This window comes from Oculina patagonica, chromosome 6 (genome assembly GCF_052425735.1).
Source record: "Oculina patagonica isolate OP01 chromosome 6, crgOcupat, whole genome shotgun sequence".
Lineage (NCBI taxonomy): Eukaryota > Metazoa > Cnidaria > Anthozoa > Scleractinia > Oculinidae > Oculina > Oculina patagonica.
The window spans coordinates 36,282,431-36,294,715 of NC_135763.1; the positions used below are offsets into that span (position 1 = coordinate 36,282,431).

General features: G+C 41.1%; 2 protein-coding genes and 1 non-coding gene across 3 annotated transcripts; 2 read left to right on the forward strand and 1 right to left on the reverse strand.

Annotated features, from left to right (window-relative positions):
* The first annotated feature begins 155 nt into the window (after positions 1-155).
* Positions 156-3,170, forward strand: LOC144657308 (uncharacterized). Its single transcript, XM_078517643.1, has 3 exons — positions 156-856; positions 1,224-1,498; positions 3,044-3,170. The coding sequence occupies exons 1-3, from the start codon at positions 175-177 to the stop codon at positions 3,089-3,091; spliced, it is 1,005 nt and encodes a 334-aa protein (XP_078373769.1). The 5' UTR covers positions 156-174; the 3' UTR covers positions 3,092-3,170.
* A 1,221-nt stretch (positions 3,171-4,391) lies between these two features.
* On the reverse strand, positions 4,392-11,408 carry LOC144657309 (uncharacterized). The gene is made up of 2 exons (XM_078517644.1): positions 11,239-11,408; positions 4,392-5,690 (listed from the first exon to the last, which is right to left on the reverse strand). Exon 2 carries the CDS (start codon positions 5,674-5,676, stop codon positions 4,795-4,797), a length of 882 nt encoding a protein of 293 aa, XP_078373770.1. The 5' UTR covers positions 5,677-5,690; positions 11,239-11,408; the 3' UTR covers positions 4,392-4,794.
* Positions 11,409-12,147: 739 nt separating this feature from the next.
* Positions 12,148-12,221, forward strand: Trnar-ucu (transfer RNA arginine (anticodon UCU)). Its single transcript has one exon. It is a non-coding gene; the product is annotated as a tRNA-Arg (tRNA).
* The last annotated feature ends 64 nt before the right edge of the window (positions 12,222-12,285 follow it).

The following is a 12,285-nucleotide window of genomic DNA, read 5'->3' on the forward strand; positions in this document are numbered from 1 at the left end:
GGGGACGAACACCCCAACAGAGAGCCACCCGCCCGGCAGGCGCGGAGGAAGAAACAGAGAAGCAGGCCCGGCGCCACCCCCGCAGGCGCACGCGCCACCGCGGGCCCCAGGCGCGCGGCCCACGGAGCCGCGCAGGCAAACTCGATAAACGCTAACATTCAGTTTACAGTGGAGATGCCTACAACAACTATGGGCAAGAACAGCATAGCCTTCCTGGACACCAACAACACCGTTAATGAGGATGGTAGGATCGAGGTGGGTGTATACCGCAAGACCACACATACGAGCAAGTATTTAGACTTCCATTCACACAGCCCAGCGCAAAGCAAGAGAGCTGTCGTTAAGACTCTAATGGACCGAGCTAAGTGCATTCCATCAACAACCGCGCAAAGACAAAACGAGAAACAACGCGTTATTAATGACTTAAAAGCTAACGGTTATCCCGAGAGCTTCATCAAGTCAGCTGGCGAATCAAACAAAACAAACACGCAACCAAGAACCCAGGAGAATCCGAAGGCATACACGTCCATCTCGTATGTGAAAGGAGTGTCGGAGCGCGTTCGACGGATTTTGAACCGCGAAAACATCAAGACAGCGTTTAAACCAGTACGAACGTTAGGAAATATCTTCAAAAAGCCCAAGGACCGACCGAATAAAGAGCGGTTGAAAGGAATTGGATACAAAGTGACTTGCAGGACATGCTCATTTGCATACGTTGGGGAAAGCAAAAGAAGCTGGAAATCGCGAGGAGCCGAACACAAGCCCGGAACAAACGGAAATATCAACTCCGCGATTAAACAACATGCAGAAATCGGCCACGACATACATCCAAGTTACGCCGAAATTCTTGAAACAGGTGTAAGCAGCAAGAACAAAAGACTGTTTCTGGAGTCTTTACATTCTTTCCTCGACAAAAACACTATAAACGAAAGAGCGCCCTTCCCAAGGGTTTACGCATCGCTAGTTGCTCTCCAGGGGGGCAACGAACAATAACGTCAATGCAGCTTATTAGAATTCTGCGAACCTTGCAAAATCCATCATTCTCTGAAGAAGACCGCAGAAGGCGATCGAAAATTTAGAGTATCCTTTTATATTTTTAGATCTGTTTAAACCATTTTTATATTTTAAGCTATGACCACAGATCGCTCCAGCAGTTTTATTTTCTTCCCCTTGCCTAAAGTAAGGCAAAACAGAAGTTGTACTTTCTCAAAATTCCATTTCAGATCGACAAGACTATAAGAAAATGGCCCGCTGGTTGGTATATCTATTACTGGGTATTTCCCTCCTTACATTCACAAACAATGTGAACGCTGATGATGATGAGGATGATGATGAAGGTGATGACGATGATGATGGCGAAGACGATGAAGATGATGATGACGAGATGATGATGATGATGATGACGATGATGATGATGATGATGATGACGACCAAACCACTACTACGCAACCACCAACGCCGCCGCCAGAGCCAACTCCGTAGAAAAATGACTTGGGAGGTACTGGCATAAATACTGAGAACTCGTCACAGCACGGTTAACTAAAGATAAAATATCAGTTAAACTAGTTATCATTGACTTCGTTTGCTTTTACTCGTCGAGCAGCTCGCGTTTTGTGTGTGTTAAAACAATACAGTTGTAAAATTTGCTAGTTAGATCATTCGATATTAACTAACCCGATTTTTGCTAATCTTTGTAGACAGCAAACAATAAGTAATAGTAATTGGACTGAGTGGAGTACAATTCAGAGAGTAATCGGGCGAGTAATTTCAAAATCGGCAGAGCGCGCAGCGCGAGGCCGATTTGAAATTACGAGCACGATTATTCTCTGAATTGTACGACACGAGGTTCAATTACTAATTAATCGAATAAATAACAAAATTCGAGGTTAGGAAGTCTTTGAGAAACTTTTTTGTAAGAAAAAGTCAAAGGTAAATTCAATTGGTTGTGCAAAATGCAGGAAAACAGGCAGAAAGAATCCATTCAAATGCGCGTGATTGACGTGCGAATGGCGTAGGTGTCCAATTACAGGTATCCAATTTGAAGTTGCTCAAATTGGATACCTGTAATTGGACACCCACGTGATCGCGCGCCGATTACGCGACAAATAGGCGCGTGCAGAACCAATCAAAATCGAGAATTTTGTTATAGATACGATTATTAATTTAATTTACATAACGAAACTTTGATTTGAAGGAGAGATTAGGAAAAGTTCAAATTGTTACATCGTATTTTGTAATAGCATGTATTCAGGCTATTCATTTAATAGCTGCTGGTAGAATGGCAATGAATAATGGACCTTTGCTATATCAGGGCTTACTTATACACTACAAATTAAACAGCTACAAATATAAAAAATTAAAAATAAAACACTTTATTAACCAATTTCTAAAAGAATTACAATGATTTGACTATTCGAATAAGAACTTTATATATAAACATATTATTTACATAATAATAAAAACAGTGTCTTTAAAAATGTAGAAAAATAGTAAAAGCGACTTCGAGAGCAATAATAAAAGAAGAACTATATATTAAAAAAAAAAATATTCGATCTAAATTGCAGTACGAGAATTCTCTACTTGAAAGTCCAAATGCAATGTAGCTCGGTAAGGCAAAAACTCGGGAGAGAGGAATATCAGTAAGATTTTATAGATGTATATGTGCTGCTGGACTTGTGGCTTAAAACTTAACCATGGCAAGAAGGCTAAAATTTATCAGTCTACAACATTTTGTAGAGCATCATTTCCCCAGAAGCATAGCCAGGATTATTTCAAAGGTAGGCACACCATCTCAAGCGGCGAAGGCGCTCGTTTTAAGGGGGGAGGGTTTGGGACTGGAATTTGAAGCGTAGGGTCTTGGGAATGTCCATTCCTGTGTTTTCGCAATATTTTCACAAAATAGCCTCAAGAATGTTACGTAAAGCGAAGGAACGAATTGTTAATGTCTGAAAGATACGCTGAATATCAGGAGAGTTAGAAAATGCAATGCTTTTAAGTTCAGGGATCTATCCTTCTTAACTGGCTTTCTTGGTCATGCTTTCAGGTACGCACGTGCTTATATTTACTGAAGTACAGGTTGCTAAGCCCCTGACTACATGGCAACTACTAGAAGCAACAAAGCCCTGCATGTAGAGCTCAGTATATATGATTAAATCTTTCTGCAATACTAACCGAGGAAGGCTGCCTCTCTCTGTGAAATCATTATGCCATTATACTGCCTTACGTCCTTTTGTTTCTGGTATTGCGTGTTTATTTCCTGTTAGGAAATAGCACTCACTAGTCCTCTCCCTTTTGTAGAAGTCTAAAATAATCGAGAGCCACGATAAGATTTAACAATTAGTTTGCCGTGGCTTGAGGTCGTTTACAAAATGGCGACGTTTACTTGATCCTCCGAGGTTATTATATTACTTGATAATACAATTTCCGAGAAGGAATGGGCGCTTTCCATTTGTCAGAACCGGCCGGCCAGGCCGGCATATTCGAGAACAGGATTTCGTTGTTAGTTAGATTTGTCATGTCAAATCAGTCAATGCATAAATATTATACACTGTTGTGGTTGTTTTGCGTGGGAAAATCTTGTGGAAAAGGCCCATTTCACATTCAAAACCACTGGACCAGCCAGCCAGTTCTGACTAATGGAAAGTACCTTTAAAGAAGGACTTTCACCGTTATGCGACGTTAAAACGTCGAAATTTTAAAACGAGCTGATGAGCGCGCCTACACAGCAACACAGTTCAGTCTGCGTGCGATTTCGCTTTTTTTTATACTACTTCAAATTTAAACAAATAATTGGAAATGAATAATGAAGGAAACTAAGGTAGAATTCGGACTCATGAGTAACTATCACCTCATAGAAATGGAGAGCGAATGACCCAATGGTTAATTATAGTTCACTACTAAATTTTCCTTTGTCGTTAGAGCAGTTTTCAATTGAAACCAAAGTAATCACATAAGCCATTCACAAAGAACACAGACAATCCAGTTAACCAATCAAAACTCGAAGCAAATACATGCAGCCGGCACGCGCACGAAGCGCGGGAAAACGTGCGCGAGCGGGTCACCATTGGTTTTGGTTTTACTTCTGATTGGCTGAGAAAGTGGCGCGAGAGTTTTAAACCAATCACTGAGCGTAATGCAAAACCAATGCAAACGCGAGTTACTTTCGACACTCAAGTGAAAACCGCCCTATTGGCAAAAACTGATTACTTTATATAATCTTGCGCGGGCACTGTAAGACGATGGAATTCTCTAGGACGTCACTGGGTACTTGTTCTCCCCTATTCGAGAGGGAAAAAATAACACAACGACTAGACTAACGCCACAAACATAGTTTTATTGCAATTCTAAAAGCACATACTCATACGCACATCTATAAATATAACGTCACAATATAACGATCAAAACCATTTGTTTAATTCTTCACAACATGCCCACAGATCTGGATGAAGAATCTTGGCTCGAAAAATAACGAGAAAATTGTATTTACAAACGCTTAATGCAACTTAAAACATTACTAAGGCGTGTATTGCTGTATAGCTCCGTCAACTAACTGTACCGGAATTCTTATAAGCCTATATATTAAAATTCTAACTCAGCTCCGAGGCTAAGATGAATAAAACAAAATAAGTTTATTCGTCAATCAACTTCAATGTGATTTCTTTTTGCCTCATAGCAACTAAGAATTTAAATTTATCCAAATTAGAAAAAAAGGAAAATCTCATTGACTAAATAAATGCAGACAAAACAAGTTAAATAAGAATTGTAGCTTTGCTGTGACCCATTCTCTGTACTTTCTTACGCCTTTACATCCCCAGGTTTCACCAGGGGATGATTTAGTTCCAGCTCCTTCTGTTCCTTCTTCTTCACCATTCGCTTGCGGTAGATCAACAAACCGACCACAAGGATCAGCCCAATCATCACCATGGCAACACCGATGGAGGAGAGAAGCAGCATGCGGTTTCTTCCTTCTTTTCGAACCACTTCAACGTCATCGCCGCCCATGTTGGGAATGCGGATATCCTTCATGTGTCCCTTGGGCAGATGCTTGCGCATGAACTTTTCCATCACTTCCTCAAACGTCTGGCACTGTGTATGGTGGTCGCGTTTGCACTGCAAAATTTCATTGCAAATGTCGCGAATCTGGTCGGACAAATCCGGCATCGCTTTAGTCTCATTGGCGTGGTACGCATTCAAGCTATACCAGAAGTTCTCAGTGAGAAGAATGGCTTGTCGTATTGCGGCAATCAATGGAAGATACTCGCTCCAGCTCATCACAAGCGGACAGAGTAAGATGCTGATGGGTGTGAATGCCTGGCCGGCCGAATTCACTGCGGCATCGCACTCTGTGGCAAGCGTGAAGATGGGTCCTTTACGCACCTTTCCCTTCGTACCGTACGGGTGAACAGTGCTATCGACGACCATGTGGTTTTTTGTAAACCCGTCGTAAGTGGTCTGGTTCTGACTATGTGGTACTGGGACGACAGCCTTTACCTTGCACCAGGCAGGGGTCCGGTCAGCACCATTGATTCCCCGAATTACGTCACCTTCGGAAAGTTGTGAGACTCTGATATGACCTTTGATTTGTTCCTCCACTCGCATTTCACCAGATACTCCATTGTGGGCCAATGAAGGCTTTAGAAGAGGGATCAGGGCGATGAACAACAGTAAAACTTGCATCCTGATGCTGGTAACTGGAATAAAGTTCAAAAAACAGTGAGAAGCAGAAAGCAACCTTATTGTTACTTATTTTTGCAGGAACTTAGGGACTGGTCAATAAGTACCAGGGGGGGGGGGGGGGGCGGAGCAATTGGAAAAGTCGTGGCTTAAAAATTTGTGACCCACTCCTTTCTTCTGCCTCAAAACTGCCTGACCCACCCCTGATAGGGGGTTGAAAATTACATGACCCACCCCCTTTGCTCAAAAAATTCATTATTCTGTAAGGGATTGGAGGTCTTTGATTTGACATCACCTTTTAAAGTGTGATTCCCTACATACACCACTTTAACTTTCCCGGATGGACACTGCGGTTCCGTGTACGTCTTTCTCCATTTCTTAGCACTCCAAAGAGGGAAAACATTTTCACTTTTTATAAGTCTTTTTTAAGTTTTCTACATATTTGCGTGTGAAGTCCATGTGAAAATTTGGACACAAACGTACGGGAAAACTGAAACAGTACACAATATTAACTCATAAAAAATATTCAAGAAATACAGTGATAACAAAGACAGGCAAAACCTCACCAAATAAGCGACAGGTGGGTTAAAAATGTCTACAACCACTGTCTATAATTTTTAATTGCAAAGTGTTTGAGAAAAGAGTTTACTGGTGAAAGCCTAAAGTGCAGAGTGAATCTACGAAGGCTGAAGAGAGACAGGCAAAACTGATGCTGTGATCACAAGCCATCTAGGGGGGTCAGGGGGCATGCTCCCTCGGGAAATTTTTTATATTTGGGCCTTCTGAAATCGCTAAAAAATCATTCAATTTATACTGATATAAATAAGATGACCCACCCCCTACATGTAGATCAAAACTACATAACCCACCCCTTTTCAAGGGCTCAAAAACTGATGACTCACCCCCTTTCTGCTCCGCTCCCCCCCCCCCCCCCTCTACTTATTGACCAGTCCCTTTTCGCAAAAATGAAACGTGCATATTTCGCGGGACATAGCTTTCTCGATTAGGCGAAACAATACGTTAAAACAGTTTAAAATACGCCAGAAACGTTAAGAGTGAATTTTTGCGGGCCTTTAATTTCCCGATAATTTAAAAATCGGGAAAATTAATTCCCGCGAAAATAAGTACATGTAACAATAACGTATTAAAGTTGGGGGGACTTGAAAATCTCTCAAATTGACTTCATTGCCCAATTACAATTGTAGAACTGATAGCATAAACTGAAAAGAAACACTACTCTTTACAGTGGAATGCTGAAACCCTTTAGTGTCGGACGCTTGTTTTTCGCCTATTTGAACATGTCACATTTAATGAACAATTATTAAAGGCCGCAAATTTCTACAATGTCGTGTAGCAAGACTGCGCGTGTGGGGATGATCGAGAATCAATGGTGACAAAAGACTTTTGAATTCATTTTTTCGATAGATTTCAGGTATTTTAAACGATTTGCGATCATTCTATATGAGGTATGGAGTACTTGCTGTTGTTGTCTCTAGTTGTTTTCTTTCTTGCAGTAATCTAAGAACTTACGTTTTATCAACGTGAAATAATTAAGAGGCAAGGTAAACGGCGCAGACCGCCAGTAGCCGGTTTCCACTGAATGGAACTAATATTCTCCGTCCGTACCACAAGCAATTTTTGGATTGTGGAGCATCGACATAGAAGAAATAAAATTGTGACGAACGACAAGACTTGTGTTGAAATAGCGACTATGGCGACAGCAAAGGAGAGAATTATGACAACTTCGGCAAATCTCTCGGTTTCTTAAATGTTCGACGGCGAACTTATGTAGTCACAACTCCCCTGCACCATTAACAAGAATTGGTCATTAAAATGTTTTGTAAATACAGCGATCTCTCTAAAGCATCGCTGATGAAGGGAATTTTTCCAGCAGATTTAACAGGCAGAAGCTTCCATCGGATAAACACAATGGCAACCAACTAACATATTACATTCTGATTAGCGAAGTACAAGCATATAAGGCAAATAAGCTCAGATGTCATTGCAGCCGAGCGAGATGCAAACCCACCTTTGAAAAACCGCAGAAGATGAATGCCAGCAAACTGAACAACCCTCGAAATATAAAGGATTTGTTTGGGAGAACGGTTTATTTTCAAAAATGAAAATATCAAATTTGTTATTGCCTGAGAAACTCCTGCTCTATTGTACTTAGTTTGGCCACATGTACTTGACATGTTACGGTACTTAAGATAGTCACATCGCTTTTTAATCTGTCGACTACTACGGAAATGTACGAGAAACTCCTGCTCTGTGTACTTAGTTCAGAGTCACGTTTGTTTTGTATGTATATAGGTTGGCCACGTGTACTTGACATGTGTACTTAAGATAGTCATATCGCTTTTTAATCTGTCCACTACTACGGAAATGCACGAGAAACTCCTGCTCTGTGTACTTGGTTCAGAGTCACGTTTGTTTTGTGTGTATATAGGTTGGTCACATGTACTTGGCATGTGTACTAAGTTTGTCACATTTGTTGACATTATCTATCAACAAATTAAACTGTAGTTTTATCGGCTCTTTCAAAATGCACGAGAAACTCTTGCTCTGATAAACTTAAGGGGTATCAAATGGTCTTTGCGAGCATTTGCGTGCATGCGAGCACATCGTTTTTATTCGCGAGCACGAGCATTAACAAAAAATTGCCTTGCGAGCAACGAGCACTTTTCAAAAAGCTACCCCACCAAAAACCGAGCATGCGAGCACTTGTAAAAATGTGAGAGCACGAGCAAACGAGCACACACTAAAATTTTGCGAGCATTCCAAGCCAAAGCTTAATTCATTGTGAGCACTTTGACGTTTTGAGGGACCATTCATGACCCCTTACTTAATTTAGAGTCACGTTGTTTTTAATCGGTTGAGAAATTAAAACTGTTTTAAATACCATATTAAGTGCATGGCGAACTCCTGCTCTGTATACCTAAGTTAGTCACGTTGTTTATAATTGGTCGAAAAATTAAAACTATTTATTTTGGCAGAAACAGAACAGCCACCGAAACAAAGTTTATCTAACAACAAAGATCGCGTTTGATACTTAATCTCCCCACAAATTTCAGAACATCACACATCCCGCCTTTCCGCCTACAAAAAGTATCCCGCCACAAAAATTTTTCACATCCCGCATCCCGCCTTGATTTTGAGCCCAATTCCGCATCCCGCCCAAACCTGTTTTGGACCCTAAAGCACATGCACAGGCATCATGATATGATGCAATGCGCTTGTGCTTTTGCTTGCCTCGAAGCCGTTTTCAAGGTGAAATAAGAGCAGTTATCCTTGCGCTTGTTCTTGCGTCGCTAGTGAAAACCGAGGCTTAAAGGAGCATATTTGTAAAAAAGGCGAATCAGACAGTAGGCTTCATCTGTCGTGACATCCTTCTTTGCCGCTACACAAGTAAGAATAAACAGTGATGACTCGACGGTAAATATTTACATTTATAGCATCAATCGAATGCGCTTTGAATATGCCACTGATGGCACTCTCCTAAACAACTTACGTTTACTTCACTGCCGGTGTTTCATCTCGACCTCAAATTTCCATTGCCCAAAAATATTTGCCTTTGTTTGAGCCGCGAGTTATGTTATATTAGATAACGGCAAACAGCCAAACTGAACTTAAAAACAACCGGCATGCAATGCTTGCAGAAACGATGACGTTTCCCAAGGGGGTCTTAAATAATTAACAGGAAATTTGTCAAAAAAAAAATGTATGATAATAAAAGTAAATGACAACTTTTGTATTGAATGACTTGAATGATTTTCCAACAAATGTTTCGTTATTTAGGTTGTACCGTGACATTTGGTATAAGCCTGATATAAGATAGATGATACTTCTCGAGGGACGAAGGTAAACGCCCGGGGGGGGGGGGGGCTCTCTTTTTTTTTTTTTGGGGGGGGGGGGTGTTTGTTGGGGGGGGGGGGGAAAAAAGAAGGGTTTTTGGGGGGGAGGGTGGGGGGGGGGGGGGGGGGAAAAAAGAAAAAAAAAAGAAGAAAAAAAAAAAAAAAGAAAAAGAAAATTTTTTAGGGGGGGTGTGTGATTTTTACCCCCACCCCCCCCCACAAAAAAAACCCCCCCCGGTCAAACGCGGCCTCGTAGTTGTTTACACAGGCCAATTGCAAAAAAGGTCTGTTTACTGAACATCACAGAACTCGTCAAAATATAATTTGTGTATTTTGCTTTGTGTTCTTCTCGGCGATTTCTTGTGGTGTTAAACTTGATCACTGTTCACGTCTCATTTATTTCTGTAGCTAGTTCCCCATCATGTCTCTATTTCAGAATTCTCTTTGGTTGGGGTAACTGTAAAACGTCCAAAAAAAGGAATTTCGCTCCCCGGCATTAAAATCATAAAAGACTGGCAATGGCAACAACATTGAGCAACAACATTGAGTTTCGGTAGGATTTGGGTTTTAAGGAACAAGTTAGTTGATTCGACGATAATGCTTGATGGTTTAGGAGCTAAATAAAGCCATTCTAAAACATAAACTTAAAAATAGAAATATAACTTCACTACCAAAGTATTTTAAAAGTTGGTGGGCGCCTACTGTGACAAAAGCGAATTTTTGGCAAAAGCTGTTGTGTCACGCTATATCAAGGAAGTCACATGTGATCCCGTGTGTCTCGACTATAACTTCCGTTTCAGCTTGAGCGGAACTCGCGGATTAATATTTGTAAACACAAGCTTCCTCATATTTTTCGCGTATTTGCGTGAATGAAAACCATATCCAGTTAACCGGAGCACTCTCAGCTCAGCTACTTAACTACCTTCTTCTTAAATCCAACTTTTGCCTTCTGATTATTTCTTGCAAAGTATTTTTCAATAACTGTTTATTATTATATTAATTATTTTCATTCGCCTTCCCTTCGCCTTAGACAGAGGAAGTTGGTCGATTCCTGAAGATAAACATGGGCTTCGAGCGTTGAACCGGCCTTTGCAAGGTCAGATCATACAAGCGTACAAGCTAGACAGAAAGTGTAACCGAGGAGAGTGTTTGGCTGACGGAAGCTAAGTAAAGGCTCAAGACCGCTAGAAACAAATGTTGACTCTGCGGATTGCATTGGCTACCTTGGGGCTTGTTTTCCAGTTGATTTCGATCGTAACAGCACGTTTATCATTAAACTTTGTTTTGTGTCTCGCGTCAACAGGTCTTTTTGTGGTTCAAAATTTCAATCCCAAGGCTTGATTGCGAGAAATTTTTGTCAAGCCTCTGGCGCATTTATGCTGTATTCACACTGTGTATTCTTTTTATAAAATTTACACCTTTCGTATTCGAAAACGAGGCTTGGGCGCGAGATTACGTACGTTTAATTTCATTTCACTTGCATGGCGTATGCGTATTGACCTTAAAATCTTAATGAATGCAAAAGCTTGTACAAATTCCCTCCACTAAAATAAACTCCTCTTTAAAAAGAATAATAATTATAAAAAAGAATTGGGAAAATATGAGCGTGGAGCTATATTTTTACAAAAACTCCTTGTCGACATAGGCAGCCTCTTACTTCACCAAGAGTATCGAAACTTGCTAGAGTAACAGACTATTCCACACCACTTACCTCGTCAAGCTTGTTTATTCCCGAACGCTGTGGAGACGATCTCTCTGTGATCACCAAAATGAACCGCAACCTAACTGTTTCGTTATCAGACTGAAAGCGCTGCTGATTTGCAAAGAATTTATGTTCCCCATTCTGGTAACCAGATCCCTTCCTTGTTTAACTTCAGCCTGCTTAAACGGAAGTCATATTTTTAGACATAAGGTAGGGATCGCACTAGACGAACTAATGTTTATGTAACGTCAAGAATCTGTCATCTGTCTCTAGATATCAATATGCGAGCCCTCTTTGCCAAAAATATGGAGCGGTGAATAATCGTATAATGCTAACAAACAAATAACCCGGATTAACCCTTCGCGATCGGCTGTCTACTTAAAAGTGACATTTTTGTAACGTCAGCTCAGAGAAATGGCGGATCACATCGAGAGACGTTCTTGCTGGTGATTTTTTTTTTATTTTTTTTTTTTTATCTCTTGACCATTTTCTTCTTGTTAACTACATTTGTAATTTATCATTTTTCTCGCAATCTTGTCCTGATATTCATTAATCATCCACAGCTGAATTATTCACTTCCTTCTTCCAAGGCTCACGCAAACCAATAATGTAATGCGGAAACAGTGACATGTAATATGTACCGATACACCAAATCCCCTAGGATATACACCCTATTAAAAAAAAAAAATCTCTGACCCCGGCGAGCAAAGCGAGCCCGCGACCTCTGGGGGCTCGCTTCGCCCACGCACTCGCGCCTTCGGCGCTGGAGGAGTTCAATAATAATATATTCACGTTTCCCCCGAATAGAGAGCCTTTTCGCAGGCTAACCCCGGTGGGATTTGAACCCACGACCTCCGGATTAGATCTACGGACGCTACCGCGACTCACTACCTAAATTCGCCAACTTGCTCCAGTACTGGCGTCGTAGCTCAGTCGGTAGAGCGTCCGGAGATCTAATCCGGAGGTCGTGGGTTCAAATCCCACCGGAGTCAGAGATTTTTCTTTGCCCCGTGGGAACCCTCCCAAATTTTCTTTAACAGGGTGTATATCCTAGGG

Coding starts and splice junctions, on each gene's coding strand:
- LOC144657308 (XM_078517643.1), top strand. CDS start 175: ATGCCTACAACAACTATGGGCAAGAACAGCATAGCCTTCCTGGACACC. Junction 857..1,223: donor CGCCGAAATTCTTGAAACAG/GTGTAAGCAGCA, acceptor ATTCCATTTCAG/ATCGACAAGACTATAAGAAA. Junction 1,499..3,043: donor GTAGAAAAATGACTTGGGAG/GTACTGGCATAA, acceptor TCATGCTTTCAG/GTACGCACGTGCTTATATTT.
- LOC144657309 (XM_078517644.1), bottom strand. CDS start 5,676: ATGCAAGTTTTACTGTTGTTCATCGCCCTGATCCCTCTTCTAAAGCCT.